The sequence below is a fragment of the Thermothielavioides terrestris genome, chromosome 4, assembly GCF_000226115.1.
Source record: "Thermothielavioides terrestris NRRL 8126 chromosome 4, complete sequence".
Taxonomy (NCBI): Eukaryota; Fungi; Ascomycota; class Sordariomycetes; order Sordariales; family Chaetomiaceae; genus Thermothielavioides; species Thermothielavioides terrestris.
In genome coordinates this window covers 3,165,918-3,185,968 of record NC_016460.1, presented here as the reverse complement: position 1 = coordinate 3,185,968, position 20,051 = coordinate 3,165,918, and the positions used below count along the sequence as shown (strand labels likewise).

Here is a 20,051-nt window from a genome sequence, read left to right as displayed (position 1 = left end):
TTCAGCTGGTGTGTGTACATACTAGAGCAAGATTCTGTTTCAAGCGCGGCATCATGGAACATTTTAATCGTAGACAAAATCACATATTCGGCAAGAATTCAGACCTCATCGTTGAAATATTCCGCTCAGTATTTCGCACGGACGACCGGTTGTCCATAGTTTGGAGACGGCCACCTAGACCCTGGGCGGTAATGTGCGTCCTCATTGAGTTAAATTAGGCGTGAATATTCCATCCGCTTGCTTGACTCCGTCCCCTCTACAAAAGCCTACTTTTTACTCCTGCACACCCAGTCCTCTCTCTCGGCAGCCAGACCCCCACTCAGCTCCCAGCAACTTACGCCCATTATCCCGCCAACCAACCAACCCCATACCCAGCACGCTTACCCCCCAACCCGAACCCTCGGGCTACCTCGCGCGCGTGTAATGCCCCTTACTCTGCTCCATCCGCAAGCTCTCCTCCTGACTCGGCAGCGGCGCCCTCCTTCGCACCCCGCCACCACCACCACCATTACCACCAGCACCAGCGGCATCACCCTGCTGCTGCTGCTGCTGCTGCTGCTGATCGCCACCCTGCCCACCTTGCTGGGCAGCCGCCGCCGCCGCGGCGGCAGCCGCAGCAGCAGCAGCAGCAGCCGCCATCTGCGGCGGCGGTGGCGGGAATCCATGCGGCAGCGGAAACCCGTGCGGCGGGGGCGGCGGGGGGATCAGGCCCGGGGGCAGCACGCCCGGCGGGGGCGGGGGCGGCGGCAGCGTGATGCCCTGCTTCTTCATCATCTCGGCGATGGCGGCGAAGTCCGGGGGCGGGGCCTTCGGGTCGACGCCTGGGAGGGGAGGCGGTGGGGGCGGGATGGCGCCCGGCGGGAGGGGGAAGCCCGGGATCGGTGGTGGTGGAGGCGGGGGGACGAGGCCCGGTAGGGTACCGGGCTGTGGTTGGCTTCCTCCTCCTCCTCCTCCACCTGGTTGTTGTTGTTGTGGTTGTTGGTGTTGTTGTTGTTGGGGCAGCGAGAGGGGGAGGCCCGGGATGCCCGGGAGCAGACCCGGGAGCGGGCCGGCCTGCTTGGGCGGCATCTTCTGGTCGACCAGGCCGTCCATCTCGTCCTCGAGCTCCTGCTCCTCCTCGACCTGCCGCATGTGCCGGTGGCCGCGCCGGTCCCAGGTGCCCTGGGCCTCGGCGGCCGCCTCGCCTATGTGGTAGCGGTCGTTGAAGCTGTCGGCCTCGCCCGGCCGGGCGCGGGCCCAGAAGCGCGTGATGCGGTCGTTGGAGCCCGACGCGAGGATGTGGCCGAGCGGGTGCCAGTCGAGCGACCAGATGGCGAAGTCGTGCGCGTACGGGATCTTGTGGGCCGGGTAGATGGCCTGCGCGGGCGCCGAGGCCGGATCGGCGCTGTCGTAGGGCGCGACCGAGGTGGAGTGGCCGGCCGGCGTGTTGGGCTCGTCGAGGAGGTAGTGGAAGAGGGAGCCGTCGGAGCCGCCGGTGCTGAGGAGGTTGGAGTGGACCGGGTGCCAGGTGAGCGTCGAGATGTCCTTCTCGTGGCCCCGCAGGAGGCAGATGTCGCGCATCATGCGGAGGTCGAACACGCGGGCGGTCTGGTCGCGGGCCGACGTGGCGAGGCAGTGCCCGCGGACTCTCTCGAACAGTGTCTTCGTGATGGTGTTTTTGTGGCCGTGGAGCGTCGTCAGACAGCGGCCCGTCCTCGGGTCCCAGAGCTTGACCAGGTGGTCCTTGGAGCCCGAGACGATGAGGCCCTTGGTGGGGTGCCAGTCGCAGCTCTTGGCGTCCCAGCCGTGGCCCGTCAGGGTCGACTCGGCGGCGCCGGCAGCAAAGTCGAATATCCGCAGCGTCGAGTCGTCCGAAGCCGTGACGAACTTGACGTCGGTGGGGCTGAAGGCCAGGTCGCGGACCGGGTCGGTGTGGCCGCGGATGCTCTCGACATTGTTGAAGTTGGGCTGCCAGTACTTGATGACGCCGTCGTGGTCGGCCGAGACCAGCCAGTCGTCGCTGTGCGAGTATGCGAGCGCGCGGATGGCCGAGTCGTGCGCCTGCATGATGGTCTCGAAGTTGAAGCCGGTGCCGTTCCACAGCGTGAACTCTCCGCTGCTAGAAGCCGTCAACAACCTCCTGCCCTCGGGCGTCCAGCGCACCACGTTGATGGGGTGCTTGATCTTGTTGAGAGACGAATGCAGGTGGCGCGAAGGCACCGAGTCGGCCGGGCTGGTCACCCGGGCGTGCGGGGGCAGCATCTGGAGTAGGGTATCAGCACTGAGCCGTTCGGGGCAGCAGAGGCGCGCGGCAGGCAGACTCACATCGACGATGTAGCTGATGCTGGGCCGCTCGGTCTCGCCGACATACGACCCCTTGTAGCGCGGCTGGCGGTGGCGCATCCAGTGGACGATGGTTGCGCCATAGTCGGTGACAGGGCCTTTCCACGGTAAAGTCAGTCTCGCCTGTGTACCACGGCGGTTCGCAGCGAACGGCTGTGCCATCTACCGCGGCATTGGTCTTGGACTGGAGGACCGGGTTGGGAGACAGCAGGTCCAGCGCCGAAGTTACCAGTGGGCAGGCAACTCCACGCAGCGGCAGAACGGCCAGATCCGCATGTGTGTGTGAGTTTTAATGAGAGTATGAATTGGGCAATGACATCTGGCAGGACCATCCGCAAGGCAGTCTTTACGGTAGAGGGAGAGTAAATAGCACAGCTTGCACTCACGTCTTCCTCTTGCCCTGGGCGGCGGAGGCCCGTCGTGTCCGCCATGTCCGCCCCCGTGGCCTCCGCCAAACCCAGATCCCCTGTCGGTGTGGTCGCGCCCGTCGTAAGCCAGGGCCATGGTTGGGACTCGGGTCGGCAGTCGGGGACTCGGATGGGTTGTACTGTAGGTCAGACGTGGCCGTCCGGGAACCAAGCTATGAATTCAGAGCCGGTCTCGACCTGAATTGGCTGCGGGCTGTCTGAGTCCCGGCCGTGTTCAAATCGAGTTGAGGTAAAATTTGAACGTCAGTCACTCATGGGCGTGAGTTGCATGCATTGGGTTTGTGTTTGTTGCGCGTGTTTGGAAGCTTTGATACCTTCAGCCTCGCTGCATACCAGGATTATGGATTAAGGTTTAAGGTGAGTTGCAGGTATGGACCAGGCCGCTGCCAGTGCAGTGCACAAAAACACAGTGTCTAACCTGCTACCCCTGCACTGTGTAGTGCGCATGCCAATAGTGACAGGGACAATCGGCTACCCCACGTAGGTATGGAAGAGGTGCTTGCCTCGCGATTCCCTCTGTCCGGAGATGACAACATTTAATGTCGTGGAGTCTCCAGTAAAATGTGTTTATTCTCTCAAAACTCTCCAACCCTCCAGACGGTGTGTCCTGCACGCGAGCTCTTGCCCTCGCTCCCATCCAGCCGGTGTCCTGCCCCTCCAAGCTCTACGTCGCCGCGGACTTGTGAGCACCTACAGGCCCGCAGATAGTCGCAGGCGGAGATTTCTCGAGGGCGACGTCGAGGCCAGATAGGTCTGCAATTAAAACGGACAAATATCTAACTATAACCGGCGCATGCAAATCTGTGCTTTGCCGGGGGACGCGCCAAGGTAAAGATTGCTTAGTACTGTACACGCGGGCGCTCACGGCACGAAGGGAATCCTCGTGGGCACCCGTCTTCTGTAATCGATGTACTCGTCCCCAAAGAAGCCGACCAGCAACTCCTCCTCGCGGCGGATGCGGTCGCGGAAGAAACGCCAGAGCACGACCGCGTACCCGACGAAGCTGACCACGTTGCCCATGACCATCTGCGTGCCGAGCGCCCACCAGAAGAAGCCAAAGTAGCTCGGGTGCCGCAGGACGCCGTAGATGCCGTCCGTGACGAGCACGTGGCCCGACTCGCGGCGGTACTGCAGCGTGTGGTTGAAGTTCCGGCCCGCGTGGACCATGGCCACGCTGCGGACCGTCTGGCCCGCCACCACGAGTGCTAGCCCCGCCAGCACCAGCGCGCGGCCCAGGTCGAAGGGTATCCATCTCGTGCTGCCGCCGCCGGCGGGCCAGAGCAGGCGTGTGACGAGACACTCGAGCGTGGCAAACGTGTGTGCGATGGCGTACCCCGGCCAGTTGGATGTTAACAGGAAGGACGAGACATCGGCGGCGCGGGTGTTGTAGGCGGCAGTGGTCCAAAACTCGAGGAAGTGGAATAGGGAAAGGGCGACGAGGAAGAAGGGGAGGCGCCACAGCGGAGATGCGGTGTAGAAGTAGATTGCGAGAGTCGCAACGAGCCCGAGAGCCAGTGCGATACCCAGGCAGAAAGAGCGAAGTGCGATGCCCGAGAGTGACTTCGGTTGGTGCGGGAGGTACAAGGTGTGGTCGTAGTGGCTGCTGCTAGGATAGAAGGAGTCGTCAGTGTCGCGTCCCTCCGCACCGAAGGGGAACCACGGCAGAAACGGGCCAAAATTCTGGAAGGTTCACTTACATCTCGGGCGACCAGGGCCGCCGTCTGGCGTTTCCATTCATCGTGGAAGCGGTACGTCGGAGCCAAAGTAGCCAGGTAGAGAGAGGCTTGCGGTGTCGCACCGGCTCAGGCCTGGACCCGGGGCAACAGAGCGTTGGCGGGCTGTCGCATGTGTTTTCTGCTATACCCTATGCCATGCCGCATTCGATTGTCGCTGGGAATTTTCTGGATCCAGCGTGTGTCGACAAATCCAGCGACAGGCAATCTTGACGGGCTTGCTCTTCTTCAACACGGCGAAGCGAGTGGTAGAAGGCGGCGGCCTCCCGAGGCTTCCAGCGTCAGTTTTGGTTCCATTCTGGTGTTCTGCTAAATGATGACACCAGTTGACGGAATCCGCCAGTGGGGCCAGCGGGTAGTTATTTTAGTGGCCACGTGGGGGCGGACAGGGGCCCCATCCCGCAAGCCGCGTTCTGGCATTGTCCAATATCTCTCGCGATATTGAGGTTATTGTTGATCTGACCACAACAAGCTGAATCCCGCCGTCAGAGGTCCCGGAAGGGGTGATAATTGGAGGGTGCTAACGGTTACCACCTTGGGTCTTACAGACCGCCCTGTATCCTGAAGGACGACACGATCAGGACCAGGACGTTGACCCAGCCCCAGACGAAGGGAATCCAGGTCGACATGGTGTAGCCGCCGACGAGATAGGTGGCGCCGACCCTGCAACGCGTCAGCACGGCCCGGCAGAAGAGATTGGCATACGTGCACGGCGCGGGCATGGATAGAAAGAAGACAAGACGCACATCAAGCCCACGAGAGTGCCCGCGATGAGCGCCTCGGCGCCGGCAATGAGCGCGTAGACGAGGGGCACCAGCCAGAGGTACTTCCAGTTGGACCGCTTCTTGCCGCCATGCATCAGCACGGCAACGCCGACCGCGCCCAGGTGAAAGAGACCGTAGAGGATGAGGGTCCAGAAGAGGGTGAACTTCCACATCTCGTCGAGCTCGTGGAGGACGACGGCCGACTCCCGCGGCGGCCAGAACAGCGACGGAAACGGCGGCACCGTGGACTCGGCCGGCGTGTCGCGGCGGACGGGGCTGCGACGCTTCAGCCATTGGTCATTGAGTCAGGAAGTAGCGGGAGAGCAAGGTCGAGCAACATACGATGGGCCGTCCATGGCTGCAACGGCTGGCACTTCCGTTTGTCCGTCAAGGCTTGGAATTCTTCGCGTGAGCTTTGAGTGAGCTTTGAGTGAGTTGAGCGAGGGATGGAGCCCAGGCGGGTACTGTACGCAAGCTGCTTGTGGGCCCGCCAGCCTTAGTGGAGTTGATGTCCACTGCAAGCCCTCGGCTACTGTGTTAACTGCATGGCGTTACAGGAGTCGTTTACACTAGCTCCCGTTAGTTACCTATTTGGACCTCGGCACTTCCAGGTTGGTCGTCGCAGCTTGCCCAATGGATGCGAACTGCGCTCGACAGCAACAACCGAACTCGCTGTTGGCCGACAATCCACACAACGAATCCCCCTCCCCTTCCCCCATCTGAATGATGACCTAGTGCCTGCCGCAACTGCCGCCATGTCGGTCGACCGCCTCCTCACGACGGTGCTGCAGCTGTACCAGGACGTGCACGACGATGCGCGCACCGAGCAGATCCTCGGGTCGACCACGGCCCTGCTCACGCGCCTGTCGAACCCGCTGAACATCTCGCTGCTCACCTCCCAATTGCTCATCGCCCCCGCGATATGGGCCCGCCGCGACCCCATGCGCACCTGCTACCGCATCGTCAGCATCTACAACACCGCCGCCATCCACGTGCGCCGCAACGAGATCGAGTACGACGCGGCCAAGAAGAAGGGCGAGCAGCGAGCCGCCGCCGGGCTGCGCAGCGACGCATGGACCGCAGCCGTGCTCAAGGGCGCCGACGACCAATCCGGCCGCTGGCAGCATCTGCTGGTCTTCAGCGGCGTGCTGATGGGCATGGAGAGCGGCAACCGCCGCTCGCTGAGCAGGACCATGCGTGCCACCGTCGAACGAGCAGTCGTCACTGCCGCAAACCTGGCCCTCCGCATCAGGCCTCCCGAGCCCCAAGCCCCGCCGGGCCCCGTGGCGCTGGCGCTCACCTACGCCTTCCCGCTGCTGTCGGAGTCCTCGCTCGCCGGCCTAGATTGCGACGCGCTCGTGCCCGTCGCGACGAGGGCGATGCTCGGCGGAGATGGCCTGCAGGACGGCCTCCTCCTCGCAACAATCGATTACGACGTGCGGCAGGCCGAGCAGAAGTTCATGTGGGCCGAGAACGCGCCGTCATACCTGCACCTACAGCAGCTCGAGCAGAAGCCGCTCGTAGCAAGCCTAGGGCCGTTGTCGAGGCTGCTGGCGCACGCTGTCCAGCATGCGCGCGATTCCCACGTGGTTCTGCAGCTCCAGGACGACCTAGTAGCCTTCACGGCGAAGCTCCTGCGGCTGTGGCAGGCCAACAAGCTCTCTGAGCTGGAATTATCAGAAGAGGGCTTCTTCCTCACCCCCGAGACGCTCGAGCGCACCTGGCCGGCGCTCTGGCAGTTTCTCAAGAAGACCATGTACGCCGTTGTCGCCGTACTCCACGCGGTAGTCGCCCGGAGTCTCTTGGACCGTCACCTGAGGCAGCACGCCGTTGCCCCGCTGGTCGCCACCAAAACCCTCCTCGCCCTCCGCAACCTCTACTTCATCTCGTCTCGCGACGGCAGCGACGCCTTCCAAGTCTACACCTTCACCTACCTCACGTCCATCGACACGCTTGCCCGCTATGGCCCAGCCTGCGCCGCCTTCCTCCGCGAGATTGCCCCCTCCCCGTCGCTCTTCCCGCCTTCCCAATCCCCAATTCCTCCTCACCCCCTCCATCGCACCCTCGATCTCTTCTACCTCAACATCGCCGAACACCTCCCGCTCAGCCTGCCGCCGGCCGAGTGCGACGCCTTGATCATCCAGCCGGCGATCACCTACCTCCACCCCCCAGCCAACCACAACACGCCGCACCCGAACCCAACCCCGGACCCGGCAGCGCGCCTGCCCCCGCGCATGCGCGCCCTCTTCGAGGCCGCCCACAGCGCCGTGCTGGCCGTGTTCGCCTGCCCGGCCAACGCGCCGCTGGCCGCCGCGCTCGCGCCCTTCTACGCCGAGACCCTGCTCGCCGCCTTCCCCGCCCACATCTCGCCGCGCCAGTTCCGCCTCGCCTTCCGCACCGTCATGCAGATCCTCAGCCCGCCCTTCCCCGTCAGCGCGAGCCACCCGCTGCTGGCCGAGACCATGCTCGAGATGGTGCGGTACCGCGCCGTCGCGAGCGGCGCGGCCGGCACGGCCGTGTTGCCGCCCGTCGAGCCTGCCAGCAGCAGCAGCGGCGGCGGCGGCGGCGGCAGCCAGGACGCGAACACGAACGCGGACGGGCCCGTGTCGGAGCAGAGCACGCTTGTGCTGACGCTCGTCGACGCCCTGCCGTTCCTGGACGGCGGCATCCTCGAGGAGTGGCTGGCGCTCACGGCCGCGACTGTACACGAGATCCGCGACGCCGGCCTGCGCGAGGTCGTCCAGCGGCGCTTCTGGGACGTGCTCGGCAGCGGCGAGATGGACGTCGAGAGGGCCGCCCTGGCGCTCGCATGGTGGGGGACGAAGGGCGGACGCGAGGCCGTGCTGTTTGGTGCGAGGGGGCACGTGCCGCCGCCGCCGCCGCCGCCGCCGCGAGACCAGGACCGGGACGTGTATGTGATGAGTGGCGCCATTGTCGAGGATGCTGCGCCGGCGAGTAAGCTGTGAATGTCGGTTAGTGGACGGGGAGCATGATAGACGAGCTCGGCATTGCCCCGGCAGGGATCTAAGTGGCTGGACCTATTGGCTGTGCAGACAGGGATCGCCCGGCCAGGCCCGGAGTCACCGACCGGTGCTTCGACGCAATGGCAAGTGCAAACTTCCGTCGGCCACGGAAGGTGTTGTTGCGTGAGAGTCCTCAAACATCAACGGTGCTCCATGCCGAACACTGGCCCCGCCACAGCTTTTACCCTAGCTTCCCGGGCCTCCGTAGCACGGCTTTGCAGCGCACAGCTAAGGACAGACACGGGCATGTCTGCTGTTTGCCCTTGCGCGCCAGTGTAACCCTCGGACGGTCTCTGTTGCGGGGCACCAGGCACCACCGTGATACAGGGTGCCAAGATGGAGTCGCCTTCGCCGTTCTTGTGGCGCTCGGTCGGACTTGGTACTGTTCTGCGATTTGACAGTGCAGAGCACTGAGAAATGAGAGTAGTATACGGGGTTGCCACGCGCGGCGCGGGCCGTTGATGGCTTTTTGGTGCATGAGGGACTCGGACAGCAACTTATACTAGTGTTGCAGGATACTATATACCCTTCCTTACTCTCAAGATGGTTGCGTGTTATTGATTCCGAGTGACGCGCTGCCACACTTGCCGATTTGTGTCTACCTGACAATGTCAGGAGGGGGTTGTTTGTTTCTTGTACGCCCGTTGCTCCGTATCAGTGGGTAGGCCGGGGCCGGAGAGTGGGTTCGACATGCTCTACAAGAGACCGTCCACTGACCCAGCAGCCTGGCAGGGGAGAGATAATCGGGAATTTGTCCATCATAAGGGTTTCAACGAGCAATACTCTCCCCGCAGTCCATCATCCGCCAAAAAGACGACAAGCCGACGGATCTTGAGACCTTCCGGCTGGCCTATCCAGTGTCACGCAGAGAACCCAAGCAGGAACAACCGACCAATGACTTCCGACAACCCCGGCTCGGCAACAGGTGTTGTCCAGCGCCCCTTAACCGGCGGAGTGAACCTACCAAGTCCGCCTCCCATCCCGTACGGTGGGCACAGCTACGGGAGCAACCCTGCCACCGACGGCCCCACGCCACAGCATAGTCCTGCGCCCAGCCCGCGGCCGGATCCCAGCCCGCGGCCGCGGCCCTACCCCGATGTCGATCCCGGTCCTGAATCTGGCTCGGATGACGACTCGTTTGATGATGACGAGTTTCGTGACGGCTACGACGAGTTAGAGGGGGGAGGCAGTGAGGACGAGGACGATGACGAGGATGGTGACGATGATGATAAGGAGGAGGATATGGATGACGAGGATGACGAGGATGACGACGATGACGATGAGGAGGAAGATAAGAATGAGGAGGAGGATGAGGAGAAGGAAGACGACGAGGCGGACAATGAAGAAGATAAAGACTCCGACAGCGACAACCAAGCAAGCTCCGACCCCGACGACGATAGGACGCCCGCAACCTAAGTCCAACATAACCATCAACACGAGCACCGCACACCCGCCAACCGCCCACAACCACAACCATGCCCTCCGCGCCAGCGCCCCAACTGCCCCAACCCCACCAGCACCGCCCCTTTCCCAGCAAAGACCCCGATTCCAACACCCCCCCAGCCAGCGTAAGCATCTCACAACCCGCGCGCTGCACAGCCTGACCGTCAGCGCGCTCGGCCACTGCCCCGGCTGCGCGTACTGTGCCGGCCGGGACGGAGGCGATGGCGATGGCGATGGCGGGGATGATGGGCTGGGCTGGGTTGGGATGTCTGGTTGGGGTTGTGAAATTAGATGGATGAGATGAGAAGGGGGAGCGAAGAGTGAAGAAGGGATCCCGTTTCGGGAGGGGGGAGGGGAGAAGGGATACTGTTTGGGGAGGAAGGGGTGGGGGGGAGGTTCTGCAGAGGCTGGTTATTGAAAAAAATGGAAGTGGATAATGAGGGTATGTGATGATACTCTGGGTAGGGGAGGGACTCGCAGAGCATGCGGTGTCTTGGGATTGATTGGATAGAGCCGTAGTCTGATAGACTTGACGGCGCTGTATTTCGCGCTGATAGCTGATACATGCGATGATTTGGCCGATCTGCTTTCAAAGCCTCGATGAGAGACTCGGTGCATGCTGCAATGTTCCCGCCTCCACCCTCCCCCCAGCCAGCGGCATTGGCAGCCCGACCAAACAACAGCAAATAGGGGTATATGCACTCCGACCTAGCCATGAACGCCGAACCGTGTTTTCTTAATTTCATCTCTCACCCTTCGCGTCGACCAACGCATCAATGTCGATCAGGCGCCGCATCTCGGCCCACTCCGAGTCAAAGTTCGGCTCATCCACCGCGGGCACGGCCGACTCGATGAAGAACTGCTCGTCGTTTGCGGGCCCCTGCTGCAACCGGGGGTCGATGGGACTCTCGTCTTGCTGCGGCTCGCCGCGAGGCTTCTGGAAGTGCTTCTGCAGGTGCTTCTCGAGATCGTGGTGGCGCATGAACTTGGCTGGACAGCCCTCGACCGAGCACGGGATCGTCCTCCTCGGCACCGCCGCGGACATCTCGTCGGCCTCGCCCGGCAGCGCCGACTTCACCGTGACTAGCCGCGGCGGCCGCTTCCTCCCCAGGTGCACGTACCGCACGTGCTCCTCCAGCTTCAGCTTGCTGATGAACGCCTGCCCGCACCCTTCCTCCATCCAGTTCCAGTCGGCGATGTCCTCCGTCTCAAAGGTATCCACCTGCCCGCACACGAAGCGCCGGCCCTCGTGCGCCGTGCGAATATGCGTGTTGAGGTTTGACACGCGCGTGAACTTCTTCCCGCAGCCCTCCCAGGTGCACTCGACCGTCTTCCGGTCCTCGACCGTCGTGCCGGAATGGTACATGTCCACGTGCCGCTCCAGGTCGGCCTGGCTGCCGCAGCGGACGTCGCAGAAGACGCAGTTGACGTGCTCCTTGCGCATGTGGGCCTGCAGCATCAGCAGGGTGCGGAAGCCGACCTTGCGGCCGCCGCCGTCGTCGTCGGGCCCGTCGCCGGCGCACTCCTCGCACCAGAAGCGCAGCTCGCCGTGCTCCCGCTCGACGTGGCGGCGCAGCGCGCCGGCGGCGTCGAAGCCGGCCTCGCAGCCCTCGGCGCCGCACACGAAGGCGGGCAGGCCCAGGTGGGCCACGCGCACGTGGCGCTGCAGGGTCTGGTGCTTGCGGAAGCTGAGGCTGCAGCCGTCGTAGCCGCGGCAGCGGAAGCGCTCGGCGCCCTCGTGCACGGCGGCGTGGCGGCGCAGGCGCGTCGCCGTCACGAAGGCCTTGCCGCAGCCGGCCTCGGCGCACACGTACCGCTTCTCGTGCGTGTGCGAGCCCTTGATGTGCTGGGTCAGGTGCTTCTCCTCGAGGTAGGTCTTGTCGCAGTCGGCGTAGGGGCAGCGGTGCGGCCGGTCGTTGGTGTGCGAGCGCAGGTGCGCGGCCAGGCGGGCCGGGCGGTTGAACGTCTTGGGACAGCCCGGGTAGGTGCATTGGATGGTCTTGAGGTCGGAGGGGAACTTGCGCGACCGGCGGGAGGAGACGGAGGGAGGAACGGAGGTGGCCGTTGGGGTGAGCGGCTGGTGGGCGGTAGAAGTGGGAGATGATACGCTGGTGCTGTCGTCTGGGATGGGGGTGTTTGTGGCTGACTCGGTCGACGTTGGAGCTAAGGGTACCAGAGGAGCCAGCGGCGGTTCGGGATAGTCGAGGGTCTCGATTTGCTGCCGTTTGGAGGGCCCAGCAGGACCAATCTCTTCCTCCTCAGTTTTCCGCTTCATGATTCCGGTGGGAAAGGGGTATATAGCTGGGCTAGATGTGCGCACGGTACCTTGGAGGAGCAGTTGAGCTGCAGGTGCAAGCTCGACAACTTCGTGAAGTTAATCTCCAACTTTTTTGTGGGTTCATTTGCGGGTCCAATTTGTTAGTGAGCTCGCTCCCGGCAGGCAACGCACTCAATAAGTTCACCCCACCGTATCCTGTGCCCGGCAAGGCTGAAGCTCCCAGCCCCAATGGCAGTTGGCAGATTGCAGGGGGGCAGCCCCACTCGAACCTGGAATTTTTCAAGTGTCCCTCCATCTGGGCAGCCGCTTTGGTGATTCGCAGCCGCCTGCAATTCGTTCATCGAACAAAGCAGCACGACACCACCCTGCAGCTCGACATCATCCCCGCCGAGCCTCCATAACCCATCGCACCTTCTTCCAGGTTCATCCGTTATCCTCCATATCCCATCACGATGTCTGACTACGGCGACGACGACCACGAGCCTCTGTAAGCCTGCTCCACCTTTCCCCTGCCATCCTCCAGCCTCCTCCACGCTCCCCGCCTAACCCCGCAAGCAGCAACGATGAGCCGGCCTTCGACGACGACGTAGACGAGTACTACGAGCCGGAGCCCGAGCCGGCGGACGAGGACGAGGCGGCGCGCGCGCCCGAGCAAGAGGGCGAGGCTGCCGACAGCGGCGAAGACCACCGTAACGGCGGCGCCGGCAACGTGGTCGTGTCGGGCGACCCCAATGCGGCGGCCAACTCGGGCCGGGGCAGCGACAAGTCGCACAAGGACAAGAAGATCCCCAACGACCAGCGCACGACCACGCCGTTCATGACCAAATACGAGAAGGCGCGCATCCTGGGGACGCGCGCGCTGCAGATTAGGTGCGTGGCCCGGGTTTGGTTCTTTTTTTATTTTTTCGGCTCAGTTGTAGGGCTGGAAGTATTTCCGGGAGGATGGATGTGTGTGCTGACGGGAAGCAAACAAAAGCATGAACGCGCCTGTCTTGGTCGACCTCGAGGGCGAGACCGACCCGCTGCAGATTGCCATCAAGGAGCTGAGGGAGAAGAAGATCCCCCTGATTGTGCGCCGGTACCTGCCGGATGGATAGTGAGTGTTCTTCTCGTAGCCGCCTGCTTGCTTTCCATGTCGCCATGGCGCGTTACTGACGGGGCTTTTGTAGCTACGAGGATTGGACGTGTGAGGAGCTGCTGCAATGAGAAGGACTGGGCGTGATGGAAAGTCAGAAAACCGAGATTGCATTAGCGAAGGCGTTGGGGTATTGCTTGCTTGCTTTTTGGGAATTCGACAACGATCGTATGCCAGGAGAGCCGTTGGGAAACTGCTTCGCTCCCCCCTCTGTGCCTCCTCGTCGGGAGAAGATGAAGGGCTCGCTTGACGCAGACCCGGCCCTCTGGTAGTGACGAATTAAATCACATCAGATCACTTGCTCAATGGGAGGCTTGCGAAACTGATCTGGCACCTTACCTTCGACCGCTTGAATCATCTACACCGGTCAATTTCCAAGATCAGTCTGCCCGACTGGCGGACTCAGGATGTTGCCTCTCGCTCGTGACACACAGCAGGGACCTTCCAACAGGCAACCAGGTGCCTTAAGGAGCGGCCGCCTGAATATTACCCGTTCCCACAGTACAGAAGCAGCGTCACCCTGACCTTGCCGTATCCTGCTACTGCCCCATAGCTACTTCCATCTAGTACCTATGTAAACTTTGCCCATGGGTGTAGACACGCACAGACAAGTAGGATCTCACCCCGTAACCACGGGCGGGACTGCAGCCAAAGTCTGGGCGACCCAAGAACCTCAGACTAGTCACCCTCTTTGAAGCTTGGATGATGCCCGAGCGATGGAAAAACTGTCTTCTTCTTTGCGTAGGTGAGGTTTGCAAATGGAAATGTGTGGATGTGTGTGGTGGGCTTCGAAGTGGCTCAGTTGTTCCGCTTCCGGGTGGATGAGACGCACGCATGAAGAGGGAGCTATTTCAGAGATCTTCACTGTCCAAACCACTATTCGGGTAGTTATAGTAATGTGAAATATTACCTTTTCCTATGCCAGTAGTAGTCCGTATCCAAAACGCCACTCAAAATCAGCCGTCCAAAACCCCCCTGCCCTCCCTCATCAGGACGCCGGACATGGCGGACAGGCCGGACACGACGGCGGCGGCGTCGGGGGCGACCGGCTGACGCTGCCGTACTTGGCCTGCCAGGCGTAAAAGTACATGAGCGCGGCGAGCGGCTGGCCGAAGATGGTGAACGAGACCCAGAAGATGACGTTGCCCAGCAGGCGGGCGTGGTGCGGGTTCGAGCGCGCGCGCCCGAGCCGCGCCGTCAGCTGGATCAGCGGCAGCTGGAGGACCATGCCGAGGAAGGCTATGCCTGTATGGCGGGGCAAGGAGGAACGAGGGAGAGGGGCGCGCGGTTAGTTGGAGTCTTTTGTTTTACGGTGCTACATGGTAGAAAAAGGGAGCGATGGATGGGGGGCAGGGGGGCAATCCCTTACCGATCATGCTATGCGTGGGCACGCCGACGAGGAGCTCGTGCAACGCGGCCGAGATAAGGAAGACGATGGCGCTGGCCGTCTTGTGGCTCCGTCCTCGGGCGCGCAGGGGCGAGTAGACGTGGCGGCGGAGGAACTGATACACGGGCTTGTTCCACGTGCGCCAGTACTGGCCCAGGCTTTCGCTGTTCCCTGAGCATGCTCGTCAGCTCAGACCGCTGGCAGAGGTGTCTGGTAGTCGAGGCAAACAGGAGGCGTGAATGGGTGCAAAGGGGCACGGGGATAGGGGAGGTGGGGGGAAGAAAAGGGGGGGTAAGGGAAAAGCAAGAGCATACACCAAGCTTCGTAAAACTCACGATCCCCAAAGCGGGTGATCTCAGCCAGGGCGTTCAGGAACGACTGAAACAGAGCGAAGAAGCCGGCCAGCCAGATGACGAGCGAGATAGTGGACAGCTTGAGCAGGCGCTCGAGGATGGACGTGTAGTCGAGCGAGGCCATCTTGTCGAGCGAGTTGCGCAGCACGGGGGCGGCATACTGCGCGCTGCAGAACCAGATGAACGCGCTCAGGCAGACCACCTCGAACAGGCGCTTGAACACGAACAGCCAGCGGATCCTGTCGGTCCGCGGGTAGGCCGGCTGGTAGACGAGCGTCGGGGCCCACCAGAAGTAGGCCAGGTTCGAGAAGGTGATGTTGCTCGGGTAGGGGCACTGCCGGTACAGCTCGGGCAGCGCGTCGGGCCGGATGTCCGGGTGGATGTAGGCGAACCGCAGGTCGCGGTTCGTGAGCGCGTAGGAGGCCGTCTTGAGCCAGACGACGAGGGCGTGCACCTCGACCAGGGTCCCGATCAGCGGGTGGTGGACGTGGAAGTAGACCACATACGAGGTGACAGCCAGGGCACTGGTGATGTTGAGCGCATGGGCGACCCATATCAACAGCCAAGGGCGGCTGAACACTTGGGACGGCTCATCGGCGGGGAGCGCGCCGTCGGCCGGCCGTTTCGGGGCGTTTGCGACTAGACCGCGGGCGTGCCGGGCGGCGACCAGCTCGATGAGATAGGCGACCAGGAGGTGGCAGGGGATAAGGCAGAACAGAGCCAGCCCCAGCCGCACGTCGGCGGTGCGGAAGTCGTGGCATCTGATGCAGATCAAGACGCCGTACTGCAGCAGCGCAGCGTCAGCACGCCGCCGTCGTTCGTCTTCAGTCTCGGTTTCACCTAGCTAGCGGACAACTGGGGCACACCTTCTGGATATTTTCAATCACCAGGCGCAGATTGCAGGCAACTGGTCAGCACGGGGTCAGCATCTGCCGTCCAACCGCAGCGAGTTCCGCAAAAACGCCAGCACCAGGCACTTACCCAGCACAATGACCATGAGGTTGCGGAAGCCCAGGAAGCTTGGGGCTTCCGTAGTGTCGTGGCTCAGGCACGACGGCCGCGACTGCGAGTGGACGGCTTCGACATGACGATACCTCTTGCCAAACGCCAGCCTAGACTTGTCAGAGGAATCGTGAGTGCTTCTTCCTCCTCCGCCGCCGCCGCCGCCGCTGCTGCTGCTGCCGACCTCGCGAGCACGGCGTATGACGCCATTGGCTGGCCTTGAGACGCTTGTCGAGTGACTCGAGTCCGCCATAGTCACTGTGCTCTCCTTGCTTCTTGAGCTGCGGAACGCAGGGACCAGCAATGGGGGCCGGATGGTGGAAGCCGCGTATCTACATTGTACTACGGTACATATGAAAGATTTGAAGGATTTGCCGTCGACATCTAACACGAGGGAGGGAGGGTGCTGTGGGGTTAACATGTGAGCAAAGAGGCTATCTCCGGTACCTATTGATATCAAGCATTTGGGAGAGAATGCAAGGGTTTTTCATGTACCCTGTGCGGAACACAGTACATCAATTTTCCCTGAAGTTTCTTCCCCCAAGGCCATTCTTGGCAAATAAAAGAGGTGCTGCCGTAACGAAGCGGTGCCGCGGCACTCGGCGGCCCCGCCTTCGCCATCCGGCTCAGCGGACACTGCAGCGAATCTGCCCTCTCTCAAACCTGAGTCGGCCACGGCATGCGGTTTGCAGCAAGGAGTACCTATTGTGTCTTGGGGTTGATATAGGCGAGAAAGGGGCAGCGAAAGGAAGGAGAAGATGTATCGGATTTTCTCGAGCTGAAAAAACGTATATCAGATTTGTTGAAGCCGCGACACGTTTGCCTGACTTACATACACCCTTCAACAATCGCAATGGGCGAGCTGTTCCCGATATACAACCTCCTATGACTAGGAAAGGTGGCTGTCACATCGCCCAGGTCAAGCATTCTGTGCACAGACTTGCGATTCTTCCCAGTGCACAAGACGTCCTCCAGTATGCGATACAAGTCCTCCTCCTCCTCCGTCACCCAGTCCTCCGTCCAAACCCAACTCATTCACAATCCTCGCACCTCTCCCGATCTCCAACGCCACACACCACTCTCCCCCCGATCTCCCCTGCCTTACCTGCTTTATCTGCACCACCGGCAGCAACAACCCCTTCCAGCCTTTCCTCCTCCTTACTCGCCTTCCCCTCCCCCTTCTCCCGCTCCCCCTCCTCCACAACAGCCCCCTCTCCACCCGCCGCATCCCCATTCCCACGCCCGCGAGGATGATGATAATCCCGATCGACATGCCCCAGATCCCTCCCGGGCTGAATCACGTCCCTCACGCGCCGCTTGAGCTCCTTGGTCTCGGGGAAGCCGCCGTCGCGCTTGCGGTCCCAGAGCACCACCGGCACCGCGCTAGCAGCGCTGGGCGGCGCAGTGGGGTCGGGCTCGTCGCTGCCAGCTCTTTCCGCGGTAGTAGCGGTGGTGGGATTCGTAGAGGCGGTCGTGAGCTCCACGACGAAGACGCCGCCCGTGCCCGGCTGCAGGGCGACCTCGCCCAGGGAGGTGGAGAAGGTGGAGAGGAGTTCTTGGGCGTACTACATTCGCGGCGGGGGACATCGCGCATGGACCGTCGGTGTCAGTTTTATGAAGGGGGGGGGGGGGGGGGGGGGGGGGGGGCGTTGTTTGGCGGGAAATGATTGCCGGTAGGAGGAGAATGAGGTAGGGGATGAGAAAGATGAATGGTGTGGAATGGGGAAACCGGTGTGGATAGGGTGAAGAATAGATTGGATTTGCGGGATGTTGTGGCGGACAGAACGGCGATGTATTTGAGCGAGTCGATCAAATGAGTGAGGCAAGGTGAAGGGACGGTGACTTACATATGCCGCCCTGAGCATCCATTTGCATTGCGTGCAGAACCGGATTGTGATTCGGGGCAGCCGGGGCTCAGCTGCTGCCTGTGCCAGCTCGGCCATTGGGTGTATCAGAAGCAAGTTACGTTCGTGGGCTTTGTCTAAGGTTCTGATCGATGGTACTCGTCTTGTTCTTGAGCGATGGAACGGGAAACGGAAAGAGAGCGCGTCATTTGGCCGCTCAGGTGGGAAACCCACTCACCTTGACAAATCCACTCACCTTGACGGAGGACGCTCCGTCGAATGGGGCGGCTTGCCTCCAAACATACGGCGCTGCGACTGGTCACTTGGCAACGCAAGTCCAAGTTATCAGTTTTCAAATCCTGTCTCATTCACCTCCTTATTTCGTAAACCCATCGAAGCAGCCGTGGGGAGACCGGAAACCTATATACAGAGAAATAGAAGCGCGCAGGGCAAGGAGGAAAGCCAAGCGGTGTAGAGCACGGGGGACAGACGAGACAAATGAGAAAAAACACAAAGAAGGAACTCAAGGTATTACATGCTGAAGAGCCGCACATCCAGCTTGCGATCCGCTCGGTGAAATATAGAGGGTATGAGTAGAAGCGTCATCGTAGGAGGCCGTGCCGTCGTCCCGTCCTTTCCATGACCCTCCCGTCCTTGCCCTGGCAAGAAAATTTTCAACTTTTTGCGGAAAACTGCTTTTCGGATCGGCAACGGGAGATGCTGGATTACCCGTCTCCACGCCTCAAGCCGACCCTTTCCAACTATGCAAGGCCGGATGCCAGTATCACCATCCGACGCGTCGTCACCAGTGAGCGACGGGGAGGCTCCTGCGCGACCCTGACGTTCACACACCCAAAGCGGCACGGCCGAGTATTGACGTAGCTCATTCAGACTTGGGCTTGGCTCCGCGAAGCTGAGCCAGGTTTCTGTGCAGCAGTCTTACATCACGATACAGCACCCGCCGCTCTGTTGTGGTGCGTAGGGATCGTCTCCTTTGGGCACCGGACCCCACACGCTGGGCACCATGTAGTCTCTCGTGCTGTTCGTGTACGCGATGATGCTGTTGCACGTTACGTTAGCGGGCGAAAAACAACACGACCGGCCGCCCAGTTATCCTCACCTCTTCGCAGCTTGGCTCACGGGAATGCGCTCCCGTTCAAGGTCTTCGCGTAGCCGCGAGTTCAGCTCCGTCAACCGGCGGAGCTTCAAGTCGGCCATGCTCTGCTTGTTCTTCCTGATCTGCGACGGGTCGCCAACATCGCGGGACGTGTACTGAGGCATCTTGGATAGAGATAAAAAAAGAGCGGGAAAAGGCCCGGGTCGGTGTTCGGAACGTCCCCAGGTCTCGGCTGCGGCAGTCTCGCGCGCGCGGTGAAGGTCCGTCTATGGAGGCCCGGAGAAAAAAGCCGGCCCGCTGTTGCTGCAATCGGCCGGTGCAGCTGCTCTTGCTTGTCTGCGGATTGATGGCCCGGTATCGCGGCCAAGGGGCCGATCCTGCGAGGTATCTGAGTGCCAGCAACGTCAGTCAATTGCCACCGCGCAGGCCTCTCCGCTTATTCCACGATGCCGATGTGCTCGGGTCGCTTTTTTCCTTCTACGTCGCGAATTCCGCCCCTCTCCCTTCGTTCCCGGCGCTGGCCAATTGACCAGATGCGACTGCTTTCCCGGTCGGTCGCTGGAGATCAAGTCGCATCGATTTCTCTCGCGAGGCAGCCAGCGGACCCGGCACGGCATCGTGTCCTAAATAAAAGACAAAAGGCCCAAGGAGTTAACTTACCAAAATCGCAAAGATCGTTGCGAAAGGCCGAGGGTGATGTCTGGCGACGAGATTTCGAAGACTCGGTGATTGACACCGGTTGTGGTTTTGAATGGCAAAGGCGACAGACAATCTGGGAATGGGCGGACGGGATTGGCAGAGGCGCACGGGGAAGCGAAAGGGAAGGGGGCACGCAGGGTCAGGAGGAACGGGCGCTGCTGGCCCGTGCACCGCTGCCCACCAAGCCGGAAAATGAGCTGTCCAAGACAGGTTAGACTGGGATCGCTAGCAGCGTATGATCGGTTAGTGTACACGGTTACACAGCTCTGGGTCCGGTCTCAACTCCTGCACTGCTCCCCCTTCACGCCAGGTGGAAGAAAGCAGACGCGAATTCTCACAGTGAGGAACAAGCAGATTGCGGAAAATTCGCCCAGGAAAGGTGGCGTGCGCACGCCATGCCATGTTATCCGCATGGGAGCTACTATGTAGATACGGAAGCACTTCGATTCCTCGATACTCACCTTTGCCTCCAGGTTGCATGTTTTTACCGTGTATGGAAGTTCCAGTCGTTTATGTAATAAAA

The 20,051-nt window shown here is 61.6% G+C and overlaps 10 protein-coding genes across 10 annotated transcripts; 3 read left to right on the top strand and 7 right to left on the bottom strand.

Annotated features, from left to right (window-relative positions):
• Positions 1–311: 311 nt before the first annotated feature.
• THITE_2119830 (uncharacterized protein) lies at positions 312–3,125 on the bottom strand. The gene is made up of 3 exons (XM_003655718.1): positions 2,709–3,125; positions 2,305–2,420; positions 312–2,241 (listed from the first exon to the last, which is right to left on the bottom strand). Exons 1-3 carry the CDS (start codon positions 2,824–2,826, stop codon positions 406–408), a joined length of 2,070 nt encoding a protein of 689 aa, XP_003655766.1. The 5' UTR covers positions 2,827–3,125; the 3' UTR covers positions 312–405.
• A 431-nt stretch (positions 3,126–3,556) lies between these two features.
• Positions 3,557–4,756, bottom strand: THITE_2119827 (uncharacterized protein). Its single transcript, XM_003655717.1, has 2 exons — positions 4,448–4,756; positions 3,557–4,356 (listed from the first exon to the last, which is right to left on the bottom strand). Exons 1-2 carry the CDS (start codon positions 4,486–4,488, stop codon positions 3,612–3,614), a joined length of 786 nt encoding a protein of 261 aa, XP_003655765.1. The 5' UTR covers positions 4,489–4,756; the 3' UTR covers positions 3,557–3,611.
• On the bottom strand, positions 4,757–5,692 carry THITE_2119823 (uncharacterized protein). The gene is made up of 3 exons (XM_003655716.1): positions 5,590–5,692; positions 5,230–5,523; positions 4,757–5,146 (listed from the first exon to the last, which is right to left on the bottom strand). Exons 1-3 carry the CDS (start codon positions 5,601–5,603, stop codon positions 5,026–5,028), a joined length of 429 nt encoding a protein of 142 aa, XP_003655764.1. The 5' UTR covers positions 5,604–5,692; the 3' UTR covers positions 4,757–5,025.
• A 141-nt stretch (positions 5,693–5,833) lies between these two features.
• Positions 5,834–8,332, top strand: THITE_2119822 (uncharacterized protein). The gene has a single exon (XM_003655715.1). It carries the CDS (start codon positions 6,003–6,005, stop codon positions 8,211–8,213), a length of 2,211 nt encoding a protein of 736 aa, XP_003655763.1. The 5' UTR covers positions 5,834–6,002; the 3' UTR covers positions 8,214–8,332.
• A 522-nt stretch (positions 8,333–8,854) lies between these two features.
• THITE_2119821 (uncharacterized protein) lies at positions 8,855–9,900 on the top strand. Its single transcript, XM_003655714.1, has one exon. The coding sequence runs from the start codon at positions 9,165–9,167 to the stop codon at positions 9,684–9,686; it is 522 nt and encodes a 173-aa protein (XP_003655762.1). The 5' UTR covers positions 8,855–9,164; the 3' UTR covers positions 9,687–9,900.
• A 172-nt stretch (positions 9,901–10,072) lies between these two features.
• Positions 10,073–12,086, bottom strand: THITE_2119820 (uncharacterized protein). Its single transcript, XM_003655713.1, has one exon. It carries the CDS (start codon positions 11,986–11,988, stop codon positions 10,456–10,458), a length of 1,533 nt encoding a protein of 510 aa, XP_003655761.1. The 5' UTR covers positions 11,989–12,086; the 3' UTR covers positions 10,073–10,455.
• Positions 12,087–12,305: 219 nt separating this feature from the next.
• Positions 12,306–13,534, top strand: THITE_2119818 (uncharacterized protein). Its single transcript, XM_003655712.1, has 4 exons — positions 12,306–12,478; positions 12,550–12,861; positions 12,968–13,087; positions 13,161–13,534. Exons 1-4 carry the CDS (start codon positions 12,444–12,446, stop codon positions 13,195–13,197), a joined length of 504 nt encoding a protein of 167 aa, XP_003655760.1. The 5' UTR covers positions 12,306–12,443; the 3' UTR covers positions 13,198–13,534.
• Positions 13,535–13,791: 257 nt separating this feature from the next.
• On the bottom strand, positions 13,792–16,299 carry THITE_2119816 (uncharacterized protein). The gene is made up of 5 exons (XM_003655711.1): positions 15,848–16,299; positions 15,733–15,773; positions 14,828–15,650; positions 14,496–14,684; positions 13,792–14,371 (listed from the first exon to the last, which is right to left on the bottom strand). Exons 1-5 carry the CDS (start codon positions 16,119–16,121, stop codon positions 14,115–14,117), a joined length of 1,584 nt encoding a protein of 527 aa, XP_003655759.1. The 5' UTR covers positions 16,122–16,299; the 3' UTR covers positions 13,792–14,114.
• Positions 16,300–16,744: 445 nt separating this feature from the next.
• THITE_2119813 (uncharacterized protein) lies at positions 16,745–18,013 on the bottom strand. The gene is made up of 2 exons (XM_003655710.1): positions 17,716–18,013; positions 16,745–17,433 (listed from the first exon to the last, which is right to left on the bottom strand). Exons 1-2 carry the CDS (start codon positions 17,809–17,811, stop codon positions 16,900–16,902), a joined length of 630 nt encoding a protein of 209 aa, XP_003655758.1. The 5' UTR covers positions 17,812–18,013; the 3' UTR covers positions 16,745–16,899.
• A 16-nt stretch (positions 18,014–18,029) lies between these two features.
• Positions 18,030–19,607, bottom strand: THITE_2171014 (uncharacterized protein). The gene is made up of 3 exons (XM_003655709.1): positions 19,490–19,607; positions 18,833–19,217; positions 18,030–18,772 (listed from the first exon to the last, which is right to left on the bottom strand). Exons 2-3 carry the CDS (start codon positions 18,991–18,993, stop codon positions 18,652–18,654), a joined length of 282 nt encoding a protein of 93 aa, XP_003655757.1. The 5' UTR covers positions 18,994–19,217; positions 19,490–19,607; the 3' UTR covers positions 18,030–18,651.
• Between the last annotated feature and the right edge of the window lie 444 nt (positions 19,608–20,051).